We start from the raw sequence: 18,169 nt of genomic DNA, 5'->3' as shown, positions 1-18,169 counted from the left end.
CTCGCATCTGTGTCCAGGATAAAGGGCAAGGTGAGGTCAGGGGGGGCGAGCACGGGGGCCTCGATCAGTGCACGTTTGAGGGTGTTGAACGCCTCCTCACACTCCACTGTCCAAGTGAAAGCCTTGTCCTTCGACAGCAGGCGGTTCAGGGGAGCAGCAACGCTTGAGAAGCCCCGTACAAACCTCCTGTAGTACGAGGCGAGGCCCAGGAAGCTCTTCAGCTGACGCTGGTCGGTGGGGGTGGGCCAGTCTTTGACAGCCCCTACCTTGTCCTCCATGGTGCTGATCCCCTCCTTCCCCACTTGGTGGCCCAAGAAGGACACCTCTCTCCTCGTGAAGTGGCACTTCTCGGGGTGGAGCTTCAGACCTGCGGCAGCCACCCTCTCCAGCACACGCCGTAGCGCCCCCAGGGCTGACTGGAAGGAGCTGCCATGGGCCAGGATGTCATCGAGGTATACCAGACACTGCTGTCGGGGGATGCCATCCAGCACCCTGTCCATCAAACGCTCAAAAGTAGCTGGAGCGTTGCACAGGCCAAAGCACAGGACCTTGAACTGCCAGTGTCCTCTGTTAGTATAGAACGCAGTTTTTGCTCTGGTCTCTGGAGAGAGGGGCACCTGCCAGTAGCCACTGCGGAGGTTTAGTGAGGAGAACCAGGAGGACCCCCTAACCAGGTCCAGTGACTCATCGATACGTGGTATGGGATACGAGTCCTTCCTGGTTACCTCATTCAGCCGCCTGTAGTCCGCACAGAACCTCAGCTTGCCCCCCTTCTTCGGAACCATGACGACTGGCGCCGCCCAGGGGCCGTCTGAGGGCTCAATGAAGTCTGCCCGCTGCATCTCCAACACAGCCTTGTCTGCCACCTCCTGGCGTGCCAGCGGGATACGGCGGGGACGCATCTTGATGGGTCGAGCATCACCTGTGTCGATCTCATGCTGCACCAGATGAGTCTGACCCACCTCTTCCTCACTCAGCGCAAAGCTGTCTCTGAATTCAAACAGCAACTGCCACAACCGTTCCTGCTGCTCGGGGTCAAGACCAACACAGTTCCTCCCCCATATCTCCCTCACTGCAAACAGTGTCCTCTCCTCTCCCATCTGGGGTAGCTGGGCTGGGGGGGCGCGGCCCGGGCTCACAGAGGGCTGTGTCGTGGAGGTGGCTGGGGGAATGTAACACACCGCCGTTGGTGACAGGGGGGCTGGGGGAAAATCACCCACAGATGTGGGGGAGGGGGGGCAGCCATGAGTCTCTGCTGCTTTAACTGTTGGAGTAAAGGGTTTGTTGGGTTGAGTGAATGTGACATTAGGGGGGGCCATGGTGCCCCTATTTAGGTCTAACTGGCAGCCTGTGCTCCTAAGAAAGTCCAACCCCAGGATACAAGGGTCCTGCACAGAGCTAGAGCTAGTTCCTTGCCGTCCACATCACCAACAAACTAACATGGTCCAAGCACACCAAGACAGTAACGACAAAACCTATTTCCCCTGAGGAGACTGAAAATATTTGGTATGGATCCTCAGATCCTCAAAAGGTTTTACAGCTGCACCATCGAGAGCATCCTGACGGGTTGCATCACTGCCTGGTATGGCAACTGCTCTGCCTCCAACCGCAAGGCACTACAGAGGGTAGTGCGTACGGCCCAGTACATCACCGGGGCCAAGCTTCTTGCCATCCAGGACATCTATACCAGGTTGTGTCAGAGGAAGGCCCTAAAAATTGTCAAAGACTCCAGCCACCATAGTCATAGACTGTTCTTTCTGCTACCGCACGGCAAGCGGTACCGGAGGGCCAATTCTAGGTCCAAGAGGCTTCTAAACAGCTTCTGCCCCCAAGCCATAAGACTCCTGAACATCTAATCAAATGGCTACCCAGACTATTTGCATTGTAGGTTAAGGGCTTGTAAGTAAGCATTTCACTGTAACGTCTACCTACACCTGTTGTATTGGCGCATGGACAAATAACGTTTGATTTGATTTATACATGCTAGGCAGAGAAAGTGTACTCTCCACTAGGTGGCAGTAATAGTGTATTTTCTCCCGAAAACTGCTTTCGATATTTAGCTATGCAATTTGCATTAGTGAAAGGTCAAAAGACAAATCCGTAGCTAGCTGCCAAGATCTTGCGAAGGAAATATGGATGGAAATACAGACTTTTCTGGCGTTTCAGATGAATGCACGGCAGAATACATTCTCAGTAATGTGGCAGAAGTAGTGGAGAGAATTTTGACGTTTGTACCAACCAAATCCCTGCTCCAAATTGCGTGGTAAGTGACTAGCTAACGTTAGCTAGCTAGCTAGATTAGCCACGGTCCGTGCTATCGGGGAACCTTGGGACGTCCCCCCCCCCTGTAAGGGTAGGGTTTCGGGGGGTAGGGATGTCCCAAGGATTCCGGATAACACTGACCGATTAGCCACAGTCAGCTAGCTAGCTAACGTTAGCAAGCAAGCACAGTGTTTTATCAACAATGGTAATGCACGTTTCTAGTTCTAAACAAGACTGGAACTGAATATATGTAGCTAACTAGCAATCTACACTAAATGTCTCTGTTAGCTGTATACGTTTTGCTTGCAAAAAAGGCGTGCAGCCATGTGAAACTAGCATACGTTAGCTAGCTAGCTAACAGGTATCACAACAGTATTTTAGTAATAATCTTGTATTACAGATGAGTGTTTGACAGCTAAATTAGCTAGCTAAGAAATTATAGTAATCTAGCTAACGTTAGCTAGTTATCCCCAGACTGGTCGTAGGTATCATGTTTTTTAAACAACTTCCTTGTCATGCCAGGATGAGAGTGAGAGCTAACGACGACTGTCTTCCTTATTGTGCAGTGTTTGCAGGCTGTGGATGAACTGTGCACGGAGAGTACTGAGGGTCCAGCAGAAGTTGACGTGGGTGTCTGCCTCAGGACCGTCCAACTATGACGGCCATGCTCTCTGCCACAGCCTGGCTGAAGAAGTGGAAGTCAGTTTGACTACTGAAAATACACAAGAAATTACAACAGGGTCTCTTTCAGGAGAACGTTCATTAATTGTTGATAGAAGTGTCATGAATAGAGCTGACATGATTGCATGCCAGAGAGTAGTATCTCGTGAACAGACTACATAAACATAAATGGTACCGTAGATCTGTCTTTATACTATGAGCTCCGATTGATAACGAGCAGAAGTAGTTCCAGTTTTTCGTCACTGGTTTTATATTTGGACTAATCAAGATTTCGCAGGTGTTACTATCTTTCCTTATTTTGGAAGGGGAGGGGACATCTGGCCCATACATTTGCCCATAACTTGCAAAGAGTGGATCTCCTCAATCCGGTTCCACTCCTCGTTCTAGCATCTCTTCTATTAACATGTACAGACCCAGAACTTAATCGAGCATCTAACCAATTACGCAAGACTTTAGTTCTGGGTTAACTGAGCTTAGCCAGAGGCATGCTTGTTAGACATTATGCATATCTATCTGTATGCTGTTGCAACAGTCCTACAAGTAGGCTAGTAGAACACAGTAAAGTTATAGCCTGGCACCTACAGTGGAAGACTGACATTTTTGAAAACTGTAGAAACACCTCTCTCTTAATGTTTGCAGAATGTATACCTGCTGCCCAAAACAGTCTTGGTTATGGTGGACAGCGAGACCTTCAGTGGACAAGACTCTTGCTACAAGCAGAAAAAGGGTAAGATGTAACATGTACTACATTTACTACTCTGTAGTAAAGCACACTAATAATCCTGGGCCGAGAAGTAAAAAGTACTGTGGCCTCTTATCTACTAGCAAACTTCCATTTAGTTTGTTACTAAACACGTGTTAAGTTATTAAAAGTTGTAGGCTAAGTTGTGAAACCTGCTGCTTATATTAGAGACCCTGTCAGTAACAATCTAAATGTAAGGCATGTTCTAACCTGTATCCCCTCTTGCAGCACGTAAGAGCCACCACAGTTCAGACTCAGTGGAGGAACTGAACAGGCTGTTCCCCAATGGATGTGACATCATGGCCATTGCCACTCCTGGTGTTGTTTGTAAGAACCACAGTATTTTCATATTTCCCTTCCTAATGACCAGAACACCGTGTGGTAACTATTTTGTGTGTTGTAATATGTTATAACACATAATTCCTACAACACTAACCACTGATAGCTAGCTCTTGTGCCATAATTCATGACACAGGCTGCTGCCAGTGCATGACATTTAGGTCCTTTCCTCTTTGATGCGTGTTGTGCATTCTCATCTACCAGAGTTTTTGAATGTTAACCAGCTCACTTAAGCATATCACAGAGGAATGGGTCACCTGTCAACAGGGGATGGTCCACATTAATCTCCCCCTGCCTTATTAGCATAGGGTGCTCTACTTTGGAGCTGGGAAGAGAAGCATGGCGACTAGATATGTCGATAGATAGCCTACTATTCCAGGACTGACAACAGGTCTGTGCTCTGTATTACTCTATATAATCACTAAGCTGGAGAGAAGTGACACTCCATCAACCAAGTATGCAGATAGTGTCTTTGCTCGTGAACTGAAAATCTGGCTAGGTAATATTGATTTGTTATGTGTTAAATAGTGTTATGTCACATAGATTGGGTGCTTAGAGAACCAGAGAAGTGGAACGCCATGCAATAGGTTAAATGCAATTACTGTTAGCTAGCTAGCTACTTTAAATGTACATCATACATGTGATACATTTACCAATATAAGGAAAAGGACATTGGTTGACAGTATGATTTGTCATTTTGCCTTTTCCCACAGTAACCCTGAAGAAGGCATTTGCCAAAATGTACTTAAAAAAAAAAGCAAACTTCAAATGTCCTCCCAAGAGTTGCTGCTGAGTCTCTTTTCATCTTCCCCCACAGTAACTCCCAGTGGCTCCCACTCGGGTCCACCGAAGGAGTTCCAAGAAGGAGAAGCTGGCTACGCTATCATGTTCCCTAGGATGGAGGGAGTGGACATCCGCCCCTTTCACTTCTGCAAACGCACCATCTCAGAGTCACACCTGGAGGAAGCAGGTTGGTGTGACCAACTGGGAGTTGAAGTTATGATGACCAGTTCAGAAATATACCTTTCTCCGCTCTCCCACATAGGGGTACCACAGTCAACCATTAAGCTGGTCAGTGCAGGTCTTGTTCTAGCCCAATACAAACCCTGCAGTGTAAAGTTGATACTAGGATTAGTATATGAGTGTGAGTGATAAATATCAATATTTACAGAAAAGAGATGGCAACAAACATTTCTACAGTATGCTAAACACATCCTTGGCTCTAGCCAACCGTCCACCATATGATTCCATCTCTGACCCCTCTCTGTTGTCGTCCTGTCCCCTCAGGGCTGGTGAATAACCCTGATCTGCGTGTGGTGCTGCTCTTTGGCTATGAAGCCTACAAACCCGGAGCAGCCCACTTCCTTAACCAGGTCCTGGAGCCTTTGGCACGCAGCAAGGCTCTCATCGCTGGGGGCCATGTGGAGAATGTCTTCTCTCCTGAAAGAGAGTGGTGAGTACCTAAGTGATCTGTAACATGTACTGTTCTTTTCAATGCTGAGAAAGGTCAGGAGTTCTCAAACAGGGGTCTGGGGTCTTATTTATTGCGACCTCCTAGTAATCTACCAAGCGGCAAAACATTTTTTTTTTAAGGTAGTGGGGGTCCTCAGCTGGAGGCTTATCATATTCAGAGGGCCTTGACATGAAAAGTTTGGGAATCCCTACTCTTACTATGCAGCTGTGACTTTGTTTTTGTCTGTCCCGCCGCCGTTCTCTGTAACTGTTGCTGGGGCTCGTGCGGTGGTGTAGGTCTGGCCCTGAGTGGTACCGGGGTTAGGGTTTAGCTTAAGAGTATTACTATACAGTTATGTGACAGTGGTCTGTCTTTCTCCGTAGCTGTGGCCGGGGGTCGTACGGCGTGGTGGGTCTGGCTCTGAGCGGTCCAAGGATCCAGGGGGCCAGTGTTCTCCTGGAGCAGGACGTGAGCAACCCCAAGGCAGCCGAGGCCACCATACGGAGACTGAAAGCCGCCAACCTCCCAGAGAGGAACACCCTGGGCTTCATGTTTGCCTGCGTGGGCCGCGGACACAACTATTACAACAACCAACGTAACGTGGAGGCTGACACCTTCCGCAAGGTGTTCCCCAACATCCCACTGTTTGGCTTCTTTGGTAACGGGGAGATCGGGTGTGATCGTATCGTGAAGGAGGACTATACTCTGTGTGACACGGATACGGACAGTCTGCAGCATGGATACACCACTGTTATGACCCTAGTTCACCTTGGCTGAGGAGTCGATGGTCATATTTACATTCAAACTACAGTTTGTTTTGTTCACTTCAGGTTCCTATTGATTAGGTACGAAACGGAAGAAAACCAGAAGAAGCAGAGGTACTATCATAACTGGTCCAATAAGAAACACCTGTTTTACGTTGCAAAATGTTTTGAAACGGTGTGCCCTAATGAATACAACCCTGGTGTCTAGTTCAGAAGACTGTCTGTGCACATAACAATCAGGATCAACAACATTTTGGTTGTAGAATCTTAACTCTTAGCCATGGTGGTATGTGATGCTGTTTGAAGTGGGTTACAACATGTAGATGTCTTTCTTTTTGTTGTCTTCAACTTTTCCCAATGTAAAGTTTTAACTTTGTCAATTTTGGGGGGGAAATGCAATGTTTTATCTGCTGCAATAGAGGCAAATACTTACTTGATCATGCATTGATCAGTTTGAAACTTGAAAAGAAAATATTGCTGATATGTTAGTGAGTTTAACAAGGTGCTGATGGGAATCAGAGAAGAAAATACTGTGCATTCATCTCAGTCCTCTGTTACAAAATAATACAGTGGACTTCCCCATGTAAAACACATATATATATTATCCTGAATTACTCACCAAATGTTATGCACATATTCAAAACATAGAACTGAAACTAACTAATAATCTTGACCAGATGGTTTCTTACACCTTATAGTGAAAAGTTACTGACACTTGATGTCCAATTAATGATGTTATTATTAATTATTATAAATACTTGTTGAGATTACCGATCAGGCACTTTTTAGTTAATATAAGGAAAGTAACATGTTTTGAACCTTGATTGATTGATTTCAATGTTTTCTCCTGTATGTGCTTTGACACATGCCCCTCTTTTCGTGTTAGATATGGAGAAACCCTTTTTGAAATGCAATTAAATCAAGGCCTATTTCTACTACCTTTATAAGACTATTTCACACACTGGGCAATTCCACAATAACAGAGTGAGGCTGAGACTCTGATTTTTCACTTGAAATTTTATGTCAAACAGAAAGCAATGATTGCAAAGTTAAACAAACCATACAACTCTATGCATAAGGATGGCTTTTATAAAGACATTTACTTGAAGAACAGTGAACAGTGGGGCGGCAGGTAGGCTAGTGGTTAGTGCGTTGGGCCAGTAACCAAAAGGTTGCTAGATTGAATCCCCGAGCTGACAAGGTAAAAATCTGTCGTTCTTACCCTGAACAAGGCAGTTAACCCACTGTTCCTAGGCCGTCATTGTAAATAAGAATTTGTTCTTAACTGATGTGCCTAGTTAAATAAAAAAAGATGCAAAGTTTGGTAACAGAATGAGTGTTTGTGCTGTCATTCTGTTCTTGTGGAATTGCCTCACTAGCTTCTATTTACTCAAATGGGTTCCGTGGTTTAGACAAAATCTCTCTGTTGTGTCGTTCTTCATACTATCTTGTAAGGTCATATTTGTTGCTTCAGTGGAACTGATGGTTTTAAAATGTGTGTTATTATTGTACGTGTTCCACTCCCAAACAGGGTATTATATGTGTGATAAACATACCATGTACAAACAGTTTTGTAGTTTGGATTCTGTACAATATTCTGCTTCATTCATTGAATTTACGAACATATTATAATTCTGAAGACATTCCTGATGACAGTATTTGTTTTGTTTATGAAGGTATGAGGTATGAGGTTATGAAGGTATGAGGTATGAGAAATGTTTAGGAAGTTCAAAACAGTTCTTTGGAGATGAATGTGCAATTTTACCAACCTATATGTTTGGCTAAATGGTTTTGATTGCTTCTGTTTTTTATTTAGAATAAGCTATTTTAAGGTATAACTTTTCAGTATAGTATACAAGTTATTCTCCTGATACTCTTTAATGGGGGAAATGTAAGATCACTTCATAGTTTTCTGTGACCTAACTTTTCCCAAATAATACTGTACACTCAACAGAGGTTTTCATCTGGATAACAAACTTTTTTCTATAGTAGACATATTTTAGGAACATGCATCTTTGTCACCTTATACACTTGCATTATGTTCATTAGACAACACACCTAATGATAACACACAACCATTCTGTGTAGAGCTAATGGGATTATTTTAAAATGGTTCTTTAAATTGTTTTCTCTGGCTTTAATATGAGTAAAAAGGTTACAAGCACTTTTCAACTATGTGTGCCAAATATGTTTGATTTTATTTGAAATTCAATAAATTCAATAAATGACTGCCATTGAAATGTCTCCTCACTCTCTGGCTTTCTCTATCTCTAACTCCTGCACAAGAGTCACAACGTGGACTTCAGGTTTAGGTATCCTGATTTATCATAATGGAGAAAAAATGTGCATCTATTTATTTTCATAACGCCTTCCAATATCATATTCTACAACCAATGTACTTATATTAACAATTAAATGAAAGAATAACAGAATAGTAAAACCTGAAATTTATATATATGTTTTCTTATATAACAGGCCTAATTGTTCAGAATTGCTCTATCATAGACTACAATTATTTCATATCGACCATTTCCGAAAGCCTAACCTTGACAAGCAGGCGTGTTTGATATAAGGCTGCGAAGACGCTATGAGATTGATTGATGTGCGCTCTAACCATCGACTGGCTATTCCTGGTGAATGACAAACTGTTAAACCAATTGGTAGAAAGATCATTTATATTCCCATAGTATCTTCAATTTACGAAACGATAAAAATCGTAAAGCCTATGGACATGGAGAAAGGCAGCTCGGGCATAAAGCAGGCCTACAAATGAAGTGAGGTGACTGTACCTCAGTTTTCATTCGGTTATCAGGATTTGGAACTAGAATCCACTGAGAGCAAACATGTGAGTCGTGACCGAAGCAAGCGATGACAATGTTAGAGCTTCGATACTGCCACTATTCCGCATGAAAAGAGACGGCAATGTTTTTGACGTTGTTTCGCGGGGATTATGCTACTATTCTCGGGTTTGAAGGGAGAGAGCCAGGCATCACAGCGTGGCACTAGAGAAGCCGGGGGTTAATCACGTTTTCAGCACCTAGACAGCTCCTTGTGGAAGAGGAGGTCTATATTCGGCAGCAAGGAGTCCCTTCTGCGATCGCGGGGGAAGCCCTCAACCCTCACTAGCAAATTTGGAGCGGTGTAGCCAACAACACACACAACGTTCTGACCTTTCTTCCTCCACTCTCCAATGGTCAGTCAGGGACATTTAATATAATCTTGCTGAACGACGATGGTGCTTGCATTTCGGCTCCAGTCTTTTCGTTTTGCACAGGATTCTAAGCAGCAGCAGCGGCAGGGGTGCTTGTCCAATGTAAAAGTGCTAAGGAAGGCAGCAGCCTACACATCGCCACGAGCTTGGAGCACGAGCCTCACTCACGCTGATCATCACAGAGGTAGACATTATCACGAGCACGCGGCCAACGGGAGGCTCGATTAGATTGTCAACAATGTAAATCAAGACAGGTAGGAAGGTTCTTCTTTGGTTCAACTGAATAATAGATTAGTTGTACATTGCCGGGGCACTCCCTCGGTGTAGCCTACAACGGGGACCACCCCCGCTTTACGCACTAGGCTACTATAGTCTCTCGAGTCTCTGCTTCTATATTCAGGTACTACAGCGACTAAGTATAGTCCTAACGTGGATTAATGCTTGGCTTAGTCCGTTTCAATTACAATTTCCAGTAGGGTTACATTATTATTAGTTCCCGAACAGGGAGACAAACATTTGCATGTCAAGCTACCTGTAAGTTTGGTTTTGACGTGGATATGGGGCTGAGTTGTGCTTTGAATTTTATGCAGTGCTACAGAAAAGCCTTGTAAAATGAAGTTAGTGTGAAGAAACCTCAGTTATGAAGTAAGGGGCCGTTAGCCTACTTTACTATTCAATGAACTGTGTGAGACCCAGGGCATGCTCCAAATGGCATACACAGGCTCACTTAAATGTAGTGCACTATATAGTAAGTAGATTAGAGGCGAGATGGATCTGAACTGATAGGCTCCTGTAGCTTATTAAGGTCATGCAGAGACCAGTGGACAGACCTCTACTTGATATGCTGTGCTGATCAGGGCAAAGCACAGTCTATGAACTCTCACCATTCAAACACCATGGTCGAAAAAAGGGTATTCAAGAGAATTTGCTTAACATAACCCTTTATACAGTAAGTTGGGATGTGCTAACAACCTTCAGTTGTTGTAGTCTTTAGTAGAAGTCTCTCAATAGACCTTCTCACCAGCACCATCTGCAATGTAATGATGGGCAACACAGAAAGATTTGACCTGTAATGTCTCTCACATCTTCTCCATTTGAAGTATTGGTACTGTAGTGTATGTCTTGCGTTTAAAGTGTTATTGAATGACACATACCATACTCTCAGGGGGTTGTCATAATAGTGTGTCACTGTCTGTCATCAATCATATCTAAATAAAGACCAAGCACCTGGGTAGGTTTTCACTCATGCATGTCCTGTGTCAAGCGTAATGGATTTTCACAGCAGTAACTCAACAATGGACTCATTCTATGGTGAGAGCAGCTCTTCATGATTATTATCCAGCAGACATGCAGGTGATGTGCTCTTACCATAGACATAGAATGAATCATCTTTTACTTTGAAGAATTGCTGTTGTAGGTTACTCTTCAAGCTACAATTATAGTTCTTTATTGTCTCAGTATCCCCATACGGTTTCTGGTGCCATTATACAATGTTTTACTGAACTCATAAACATCTTAGTGTAATACGGATGTAATATGGTTGTCGTACATGTCAGGTGTAATTGATATTTAATTCAATCCCCAGGTTCAACATGAGTCCAGCAGAGTCTATCTGGTGTGGTGAACTCAGAAGCTAAGAGAGGCATAGCCTGACTGAGAACTGAGTGAAGATCATAGCCTCCTCCTCTTCCTCTGTCCATCACCATCACCATCCACCAACATGGCTAACCCTCAGTAAGTATAGTACATTACACCACCCAGTGTGTGTATCTCCTCTCTGTCCCCCCCAGAACATGACCTGTGCTCAGTAAGATCTCTCTCCCCCCCAGAACATGACCTGTGCTCAGTAAGATCTCTCTCCCCCCAGAACATGACCTGTGCTCAGTAAGATCTCTCTCCCCCAGAACATGACCTGTGCTCAGTAAGATCTCCCTCCCCCCCAGAACATGACCTGTGCTCAGTAAGATCTCCCTCCCCCCAGAACATGACCTGTGCTCAGTAAGATATCTCTCCCCCATAACATGACCTGTGCTCAGTAAGATCTCTCTCCCCCCCAGAACATGACCTGTGCTCAGTAAGATCTCTCTCCCCCCAGAACATGACCTGTCCTGAGTAAGATCTCTCTCCCCCAGAACATGACCTGTGCTCATTAAGATCTCCCTCCCCAGAACATGACCTGTGCTCAGTCAGATATCTTTTCCCCCAGAACATGACCTGTGCCCAGTAAGATCTTTCACCCCCCAGAACATGACCTGTGCTCAGTAAGATCTCCCTCCCCAGAACATGACCTGTGCTCAGTAAGATCTCTCTCCCCCCAGAACATGACCTGTGCTTAGTAAGATATCTCTCCCACCCAGAACATGACCTGTCCTGAGTAAGATGTCTCCCCCCCAGAACACGATCTGTGCTCAGTAAGATGTTTCCCTCTTTACCAGACTTCTCTGATCTCCTCTCACCTCTTTTCCTGAATAATATATATGGTATTGTACTCACAGGCATTCACGCAAACACACAGACACACACACAGAGAAAGTGAGGGAGAGGGAGAGAGAGACAGAAAAGGAGACAGAGAGGGAGACAGAGACAGAGAGAGGCTGAGCGAGAGGGAGAAAGAGAGAGGGAGAGAGAGAGAGGGAAAACGACAATGTCCCTGTTACAGACAGAGGCAGAGCTCAATGATATTGCTGAGGAGCACCTCATCGGTCAGCTCATTTGGAATTCTGCAGTCTAGCCACTCTTTCACAAATTCCTCTTACCTTGCCATTTTTTCTTGCTATCCTCAAGTCTTTTGATTGGTTGATTTATTGATGAGTGTGTGTGAGAGAGAATGTGTTTGTGTGTGAGAAAGAGAGAGAGCGATAAAGAGATAGAAACAAGATAGTTCAACATTTCCCTGCAGAAACATACCCGACTAATGAACAATTGCTTATGCAGTGATGATCTTCTTTGTGGTTACTCCCAGTTGCGTGATCAGTAGGGATGGTGAGAGGCCAGGACAGGTATGGTCTAATGGAGACATGTAGTGTAGGGCGAGAGGACCAAGGAGACTGAAGAGGAGGCTTACGTCTTTAGGCCTGATCTTGACTGTGGCATCTATAGTTCCTTGAGCTTATTTAGTCTCACTTGACTTAATTATTAGTCTTCAGCAGGCTGTATGTAACTAGCCATGCTCATTATCCAAACGTGTAATAAATGAATGGTTAATGAAAAGCCCTCCTTCACTGTTCTCTGTCCGTCAGTGTGACAGCCAGTCAGGGGAGTGGATTTATTCTGTGCCCTGTCGGTCCAATTCTATTTTGTCACTCTGTCTTGCTCAGTCAGTGGCGTAGGGCTGTAGCCTATCTTTGGGCCCAGTTGTTTAAGATTCTGAAGGGTTGTCGTTGCAGGACAGCACCATTCATCTTTCTCTCCGTCGCTGTTGACCCTGTTGTTTATTCAATGCCAACAGGCGGGTGGGGAGGTTGGAGGGCTCTGCCTCTGTTGTTCAGCATGCTGAGGTTGACAAGCACATGGTGTCTGTCTGAGCAGGGTCATATTCCTGTGACTCTTTTCCAAGCAGAACAGTAACACAGGGATGGATGGATGCTTGGGCCAGCTCATCTATTGGACCTCATCTATTACAGAAGATAACAAGGAATCTGTTAGGAAGTCTCCATTACATGCATCTAGGTTTAGTAGCCGGAAACAAATCGTTTTTGTTGCTGTGAAGAGGGTGCTATTTCATGCTGTAGGTGATTTGCATCTTAGCAAATGTCTGGATTGAAACTGTACTTTATTTAATTCCTGATGATTTTCTGCCTAGAAAATCCTTTCTGGATGTCATATCGTTTAACATATTACAAATCAAGTCCACATCATAATACAGCCCATTCCCATTTCACTGATCACCTTTCTATGCAGACTCTTTAGCTTTGAGCCTCAGGTGACCTCAAACACACTGCAGGTCAGTCCGACTGTAAAGAGCCAAGACCTTTCCTCTGCTGACAGTACAGCACAGCAGCTCTCCAGGAGGGTCTCTCATCATCAGTGTGTCTCCCAGTCCTGGTATCTGTAAAGGTCAGATGAGACTGGTCACACTGTGCCTGTCTGAAACATGCCATGCCTACAGCTTCCTGAAACCAGACTCATTTATCATTATGGAGATTTCCTGCATAAAGTCAAGGCTGATGGAGTGTACCCATAGGCTAGCACATACTGTAATATTAGGAAAGGCATCAAGACAAAGCCTAAGAGGAAGAGGTGAAGGAAGGTTTAGGAAGCAGATTCGTGTGTCTTTGTGGATGGAGTGGAGTGAGCATGTACATGGGTTGGATGGAGTGGAGTGAGCATGTACATGGGTTGGATGGAGTGGAGTGAGCATGTACATGGGTTGGATGGAGTGGAGTGAGCATGTACATGGGTTGTATGGAGTGGAGTGAGCATGTACATGGGTTGTATGGAGTGGAGTGAGCATGTACATGGGTTGGATGGAGTGGAGTGAGCATGAACATGGGTTGGATGGAGTGGAGTGAGCATGTACATGGGTTGGATGGAGTGGAGTGAGATGTGCATCAAGTGTCTAGAGATGCTGTACACATGGAACACACTGTTAGATATGGTGGAGCCTTGAACACTAACTCATACTGATGGCTAGCTTCTCCACTGTTCTCTGTAGCAGCTGGTGGTTTCAATCAGACAGCTGCTGCGTTTTACTTGGCCAGGTTGGGTGTGTTTAGCTCTGCAGGGCTTTCCACAACCGGAGTACTTTAAGGTGTGTTAATCACATACTGTAGCCTAGTCCAACCAACCCAAGTACACTAGAATATGGATTGGTGTTGCTTTTCTGGATTATGAAACCACGGAAGGTTGGTGGCACGTTAATTGGGGAGAACGGGCTTGTGGTAAGGGTTGGAGCGGAATCAGTGGAATGGTATCAAATACATCCAACACATGGTTTCCATATGTTTGATGCCATTCCATTTACGCCGTTCCATATATTATTATGAGCCGTCCTCCCCTCAGCAGCCTCCACTGTATGAAACACTGATGTGTCTGTCCAACTTACACAAACAACGGTACATTGCAAGTGGTGCGATGATCTTCTTTGTGGTTGCTCCCAGTTGCGTGACCTTCTGTATGGTCAGTGGACTGCCTTAAGCCAATTATGCAACATGAATAATGACCTTTTCGACCTGGCCCATAACACTTCTAATTCTATCATTTGGCTGAAGGGGCAGGCTGTGTGTATGTGTCCCAATGCCCCAAGGGAGACTCTTCTTGTCTTTCCCACTGAATAATACACATAAACTCTGCAGAGTGCCATGGCTTTTCCCATTGTCTTAGAGTGAGTTCTATGTACTGTATGTATGTAGTGTATATAAAGTATGCTTCTGAGCTTTTCTGCTGTGGGACTTTGTAGTACACATATGTGATCCCTGTGGGAATTTAACTCACAATCTCTTACCAACTGAGATACACAAGACGGCAGGAGTCTTGGGCCACTACTGTCCATGTACTTCCATTGGCAGCTAGCCACAGCACTGGCTCCCTGCTTTGCATGCAGTTGTGCTGGGATGAGATGATGAGGTGTGGGGCTCTGAACAGCTTGTGTCTGCCATGACTGATCAGATGGCTGTGTTGATCAGAAGGGATGGTGAGACGCCAGGACAGGTCTGGTCTAATGGAGACGTGTAGTGTAGGGCGAGATGACCAAGGACGCTGAAGAGGAGGCTTTTGTCTTTAGGCTGAACTTGACTGTGGCATCTATAGTTCCTTGAGCTTACTTGGTCTCACTTATAGTAGTATTTATTTTCTTTTTTCATTGTCTCATGTACACAAACCCACACTGGGAAATACTCAGGGTCACTATCATTTAGGCCTACTGTGTTCAAGTAGTGTTTTGATCCAAGACGAGATGCTCTATATCTGTCTATATTCTGTCTGTATATTTTCTCTGCTGCTGCCTGCACCATTCCAGGTATATGTAAATGTAATTGGTGAATAAAGGTGATATACTCTGATTTACTCCTCACTCTGAGGTAAAAGAGTCACTACCTGACTAGTATTTCTTCCCAGAGGTCTCTGTGTACTTGGAAAAAGAAAAACAATGTTGGAGGGGAGCATATTAAGTAGGGATTAGTCATAATGCTGGCCTTCAAACATAGACCACATTAACATTTCAGATGGGGGTTCAGCTAGGGATGATGCGTGCCAGGCTCGTAAGAGAGAGAGAGCTTTCTCCACTGATTATGTGTACCATGTAACCTCTCTGTTTCACAAGACAGACACTGTTATCCGTCAGGCTTATCGTGAGAATTTCCTTAGAAATCCTTGTTAACCGCTTTAACTATTTCTTATGTGAATGTGTATCAGAAGAACACACCTGGATATGCTAGCATGCACAGTATGCGTGGGTGCAGCCTATGTGGGTTTAATTTGTGTATGTGCGTCTGTGTGTGTGCATGTGTGTCTATGTGTGTCTATGTGTGCGTGTGTGTGTGTGTGTGTGTGTGTGTGTGTGTGTGTGTGTGTGTGTGTGTGTGTGTGTGTGTGTGTGTGTGTGTGTGTGTGTGTGTGTGTGTGTGTGTGTGTGTGTGTGTGTGTGTGTGTGTGTGTGTTCAGTGTGTTTGTGTTTGTTTGTTCGTGGACATACAGTAGGAACCACTCCAGGTGTGGTCTGCTCCCAGTCCGCCGTGTCCGTCGTCCTTGTGAAGGTTAGTGAGTCACTGTAGAGATTAGATTGGTCCTGGGTGCCTCCGAGGCCACTGACTCCCCACAACACAAGCACTTTACTGCACACCCTGGTCCTAGTGATGGTGATGGGGCTGCCCTCCAACTGCACAGGTCAACCCTGATCCTATCAGCAGACCATTACTGTTGACTTATCTCTTAATACTTAGAATGGAACTACAAGATGGTTTTCTTTCATTGTGTAGGAGGTCGATATTGTTTTACTTAGCCTTGAGGAGTTGGAAGTGAAGGTGGAGGAGGAGGTGGAGATAGAGGAGAAGGTGGGGGAGGAGGAGGTGGAGGAGTAGAAGGAGGGGGAGGAGTAGGAGGAGTAGAAGGTGGGGGAGGAGGTGGAGGAGGAGGAGGAGTAGTAGAAGGTGGGAGAGGAGGTGGGCGAGGAGGTGAAGGCGGATGAGGTGGAGGAGCAGGTGGAGGGGAAGGAGGAGGAGGGGGAGGATGAGATGAGGAGGTGCAGGAGGGGAGGATGAGATGAGGAGGAGGGGGTGCAGGAGGGGGAGGATGAGATGAGGAGGAGGAGGGGGAGGATGAGGAGGATGACTGAGCTAGAGTACAACTGGAGCACTGTCTGACCTTCTAAACCCACAGCCCTGTGAAGTCTCATAATTACACAACCTAAAGGCACAGCCCAGTGGAGCGCCTCACAGTACAGCACAGTGGAGTGCCTCACAGCGCCTCACAGTACAGCACAGTGGAGTGCCTCACAGCGCCTCACAGTAGAGCACAGTGGAGTGCCTCACAGTACAGCACAGTTGAGTGCCTCACAGCGCCTCACAGTAGAGCACAGTGGAGTGCCTCACAGCGCCTCACAGTAGAGCACAGTGGAGTGCCTCACAGCGCCTCACAGTACAGCACAGTTGAGTGCCTCACAGCGCCTCACAGCGCCTCACAGTACAGCCCAGTGGAGCGCCTCACAGTACAGCCCAGTGGAGCGCCTCACAGCGCCTCACAGTACAGCACAGTTGAGTGCCTCACAGCGCCTCACAGCGCCTCACAGTACAGCCCAGTGGAGCGCCTCACAGTACAGCCCAGTGGAGCGCCTCACAGCGCCTCACAGTACAGCACAGTGGAGCGCCTCACAGTACAGCACAGTGGAGCGCCTCACAGTACAGCCCAGTGGAGCGCCTCACAGCGCCTCACAGTACAGCACAGTGGAGCGCCTCACAGTACAGCCCAGTGGAGCGCCTCACAGTACAGCCCAGTGGAGCGCCTCACAGCGCCTCACAGTACAGCACAGTGGAGCGCCTCACAGCGCCTCACAGTACAGCCCAGTAAAGCGCCTCACAGCGCCTCACAGTACAGCCCAGTAAAGCGCCTCACAGTACAGCCCAGTAAAGCGCCTCACAGTACAGCCCAGTGGAACGCATCACAGCGCCTCAGTACAGCACAGTGGAGATCAAATCTCAGACAGACAGACAGACAGACAGACAGACAGACAGACAGACATACAGACATACAGAGAGAGAGAGAGAGAGAGAGAGAGAGAGAGAGAGAGAGAGAGAGAGAGAGAGAGAGAGGGTGAGAGGGGGAGATAGAGAGAGAAAGAGTGGGAGGTAGAGAGAGAGAGAGAGAGAGAGAGAGAGAGAGAGAGAGAGAGAGAGAGAGAGAGAGAGAGAGAGAGAGAGAGAGAGAGAGAGAGAGAGAGAGAGAGAGAATCAGTGAATCAGTGGGAGACTGCTTAGACCCTCCCTCTTCTCTCCCTTCTCCTCAACTTCTCTCGTTCCTAACTTCACATTTGTAAGAGCTCCGATCCACTCATCTGACAATGGGAGGCTTGTGAGCGTAGAGGAGAGCAGACATGATACATCCGCATCTGCTCTGGTCTAAAAATATGCACCACAGGGCACAACTGAGGCTTGTGGATGGGCTGTGTGATGCTGCTAGAGGCCTGGCCCACAATAGAAACTTCTGATATATTACAGTATGTATACATACTCTGGAGGTGCTGACAAAGCTGTATAGAGGTGTTTAACTATACTACAGAGGAGAAT

At 46.0% G+C, this 18,169-nt stretch overlaps 2 protein-coding genes across 2 annotated transcripts in view; both read left to right on the top strand.

Moving 5' to 3' along the window:
* Positions 1-2,055: 2,055 nt before the first annotated feature.
* On the top strand, positions 2,056-8,485 carry LOC139575799 (F-box only protein 22-like). Its single transcript, XM_071401112.1, has 7 exons — positions 2,056-2,263; positions 2,829-2,961; positions 3,583-3,670; positions 3,914-4,012; positions 4,842-4,994; positions 5,312-5,477; positions 5,861-8,485. Exons 1-7 carry the CDS (start codon positions 2,133-2,135, stop codon positions 6,252-6,254), a joined length of 1,164 nt encoding a protein of 387 aa, XP_071257213.1. The 5' UTR covers positions 2,056-2,132; the 3' UTR covers positions 6,255-8,485.
* Positions 8,486-8,789: 304 nt separating this feature from the next.
* LOC139575798 (transmembrane protein 266-like) overlaps positions 8,790-18,169 on the top strand; it is a 53,470-nt gene continuing 44,090 nt past the window's right edge. The window contains exons 1-2 of the mRNA XM_071401111.1: positions 8,790-9,706; positions 11,038-11,186. Of these exons, the coding sequence (XP_071257212.1) occupies positions 11,173-11,186 (14 nt within the window). The 5' untranslated portion in view covers positions 8,790-9,706; positions 11,038-11,172. The remainder of the gene's footprint in view (positions 9,707-11,037; positions 11,187-18,169) is intronic.

This window comes from Salvelinus alpinus, chromosome 5 (assembly GCF_045679555.1).
Source record: "Salvelinus alpinus chromosome 5, SLU_Salpinus.1, whole genome shotgun sequence".
Classification (NCBI taxonomy): Eukaryota; Metazoa; Chordata; class Actinopteri; order Salmoniformes; family Salmonidae; genus Salvelinus; species Salvelinus alpinus.
Note: the sequence above shows the minus strand (reverse complement) of the source record. Positions and strands in the feature narration are given on the sequence as shown.

Bases quoted from the DNA above. Each gene is read 5' to 3' on its own strand.
- LOC139575799 (XM_071401112.1), top strand. From the start codon at position 2,133: ATGGATGGAAATACAGACTTTTCTGGCGTTTCAGATGAATGCACGGCA. The intron at 4,013-4,841 runs GTAAGAACCACA...CTTCCCCCACAG, and splicing joins TGCCACTCCTGGTGTTGTTT to TAACTCCCAGTGGCTCCCAC. The intron at 5,478-5,860 runs GTGAGTACCTAA...CTTTCTCCGTAG, and splicing joins TTCTCTCCTGAAAGAGAGTG to CTGTGGCCGGGGGTCGTACG.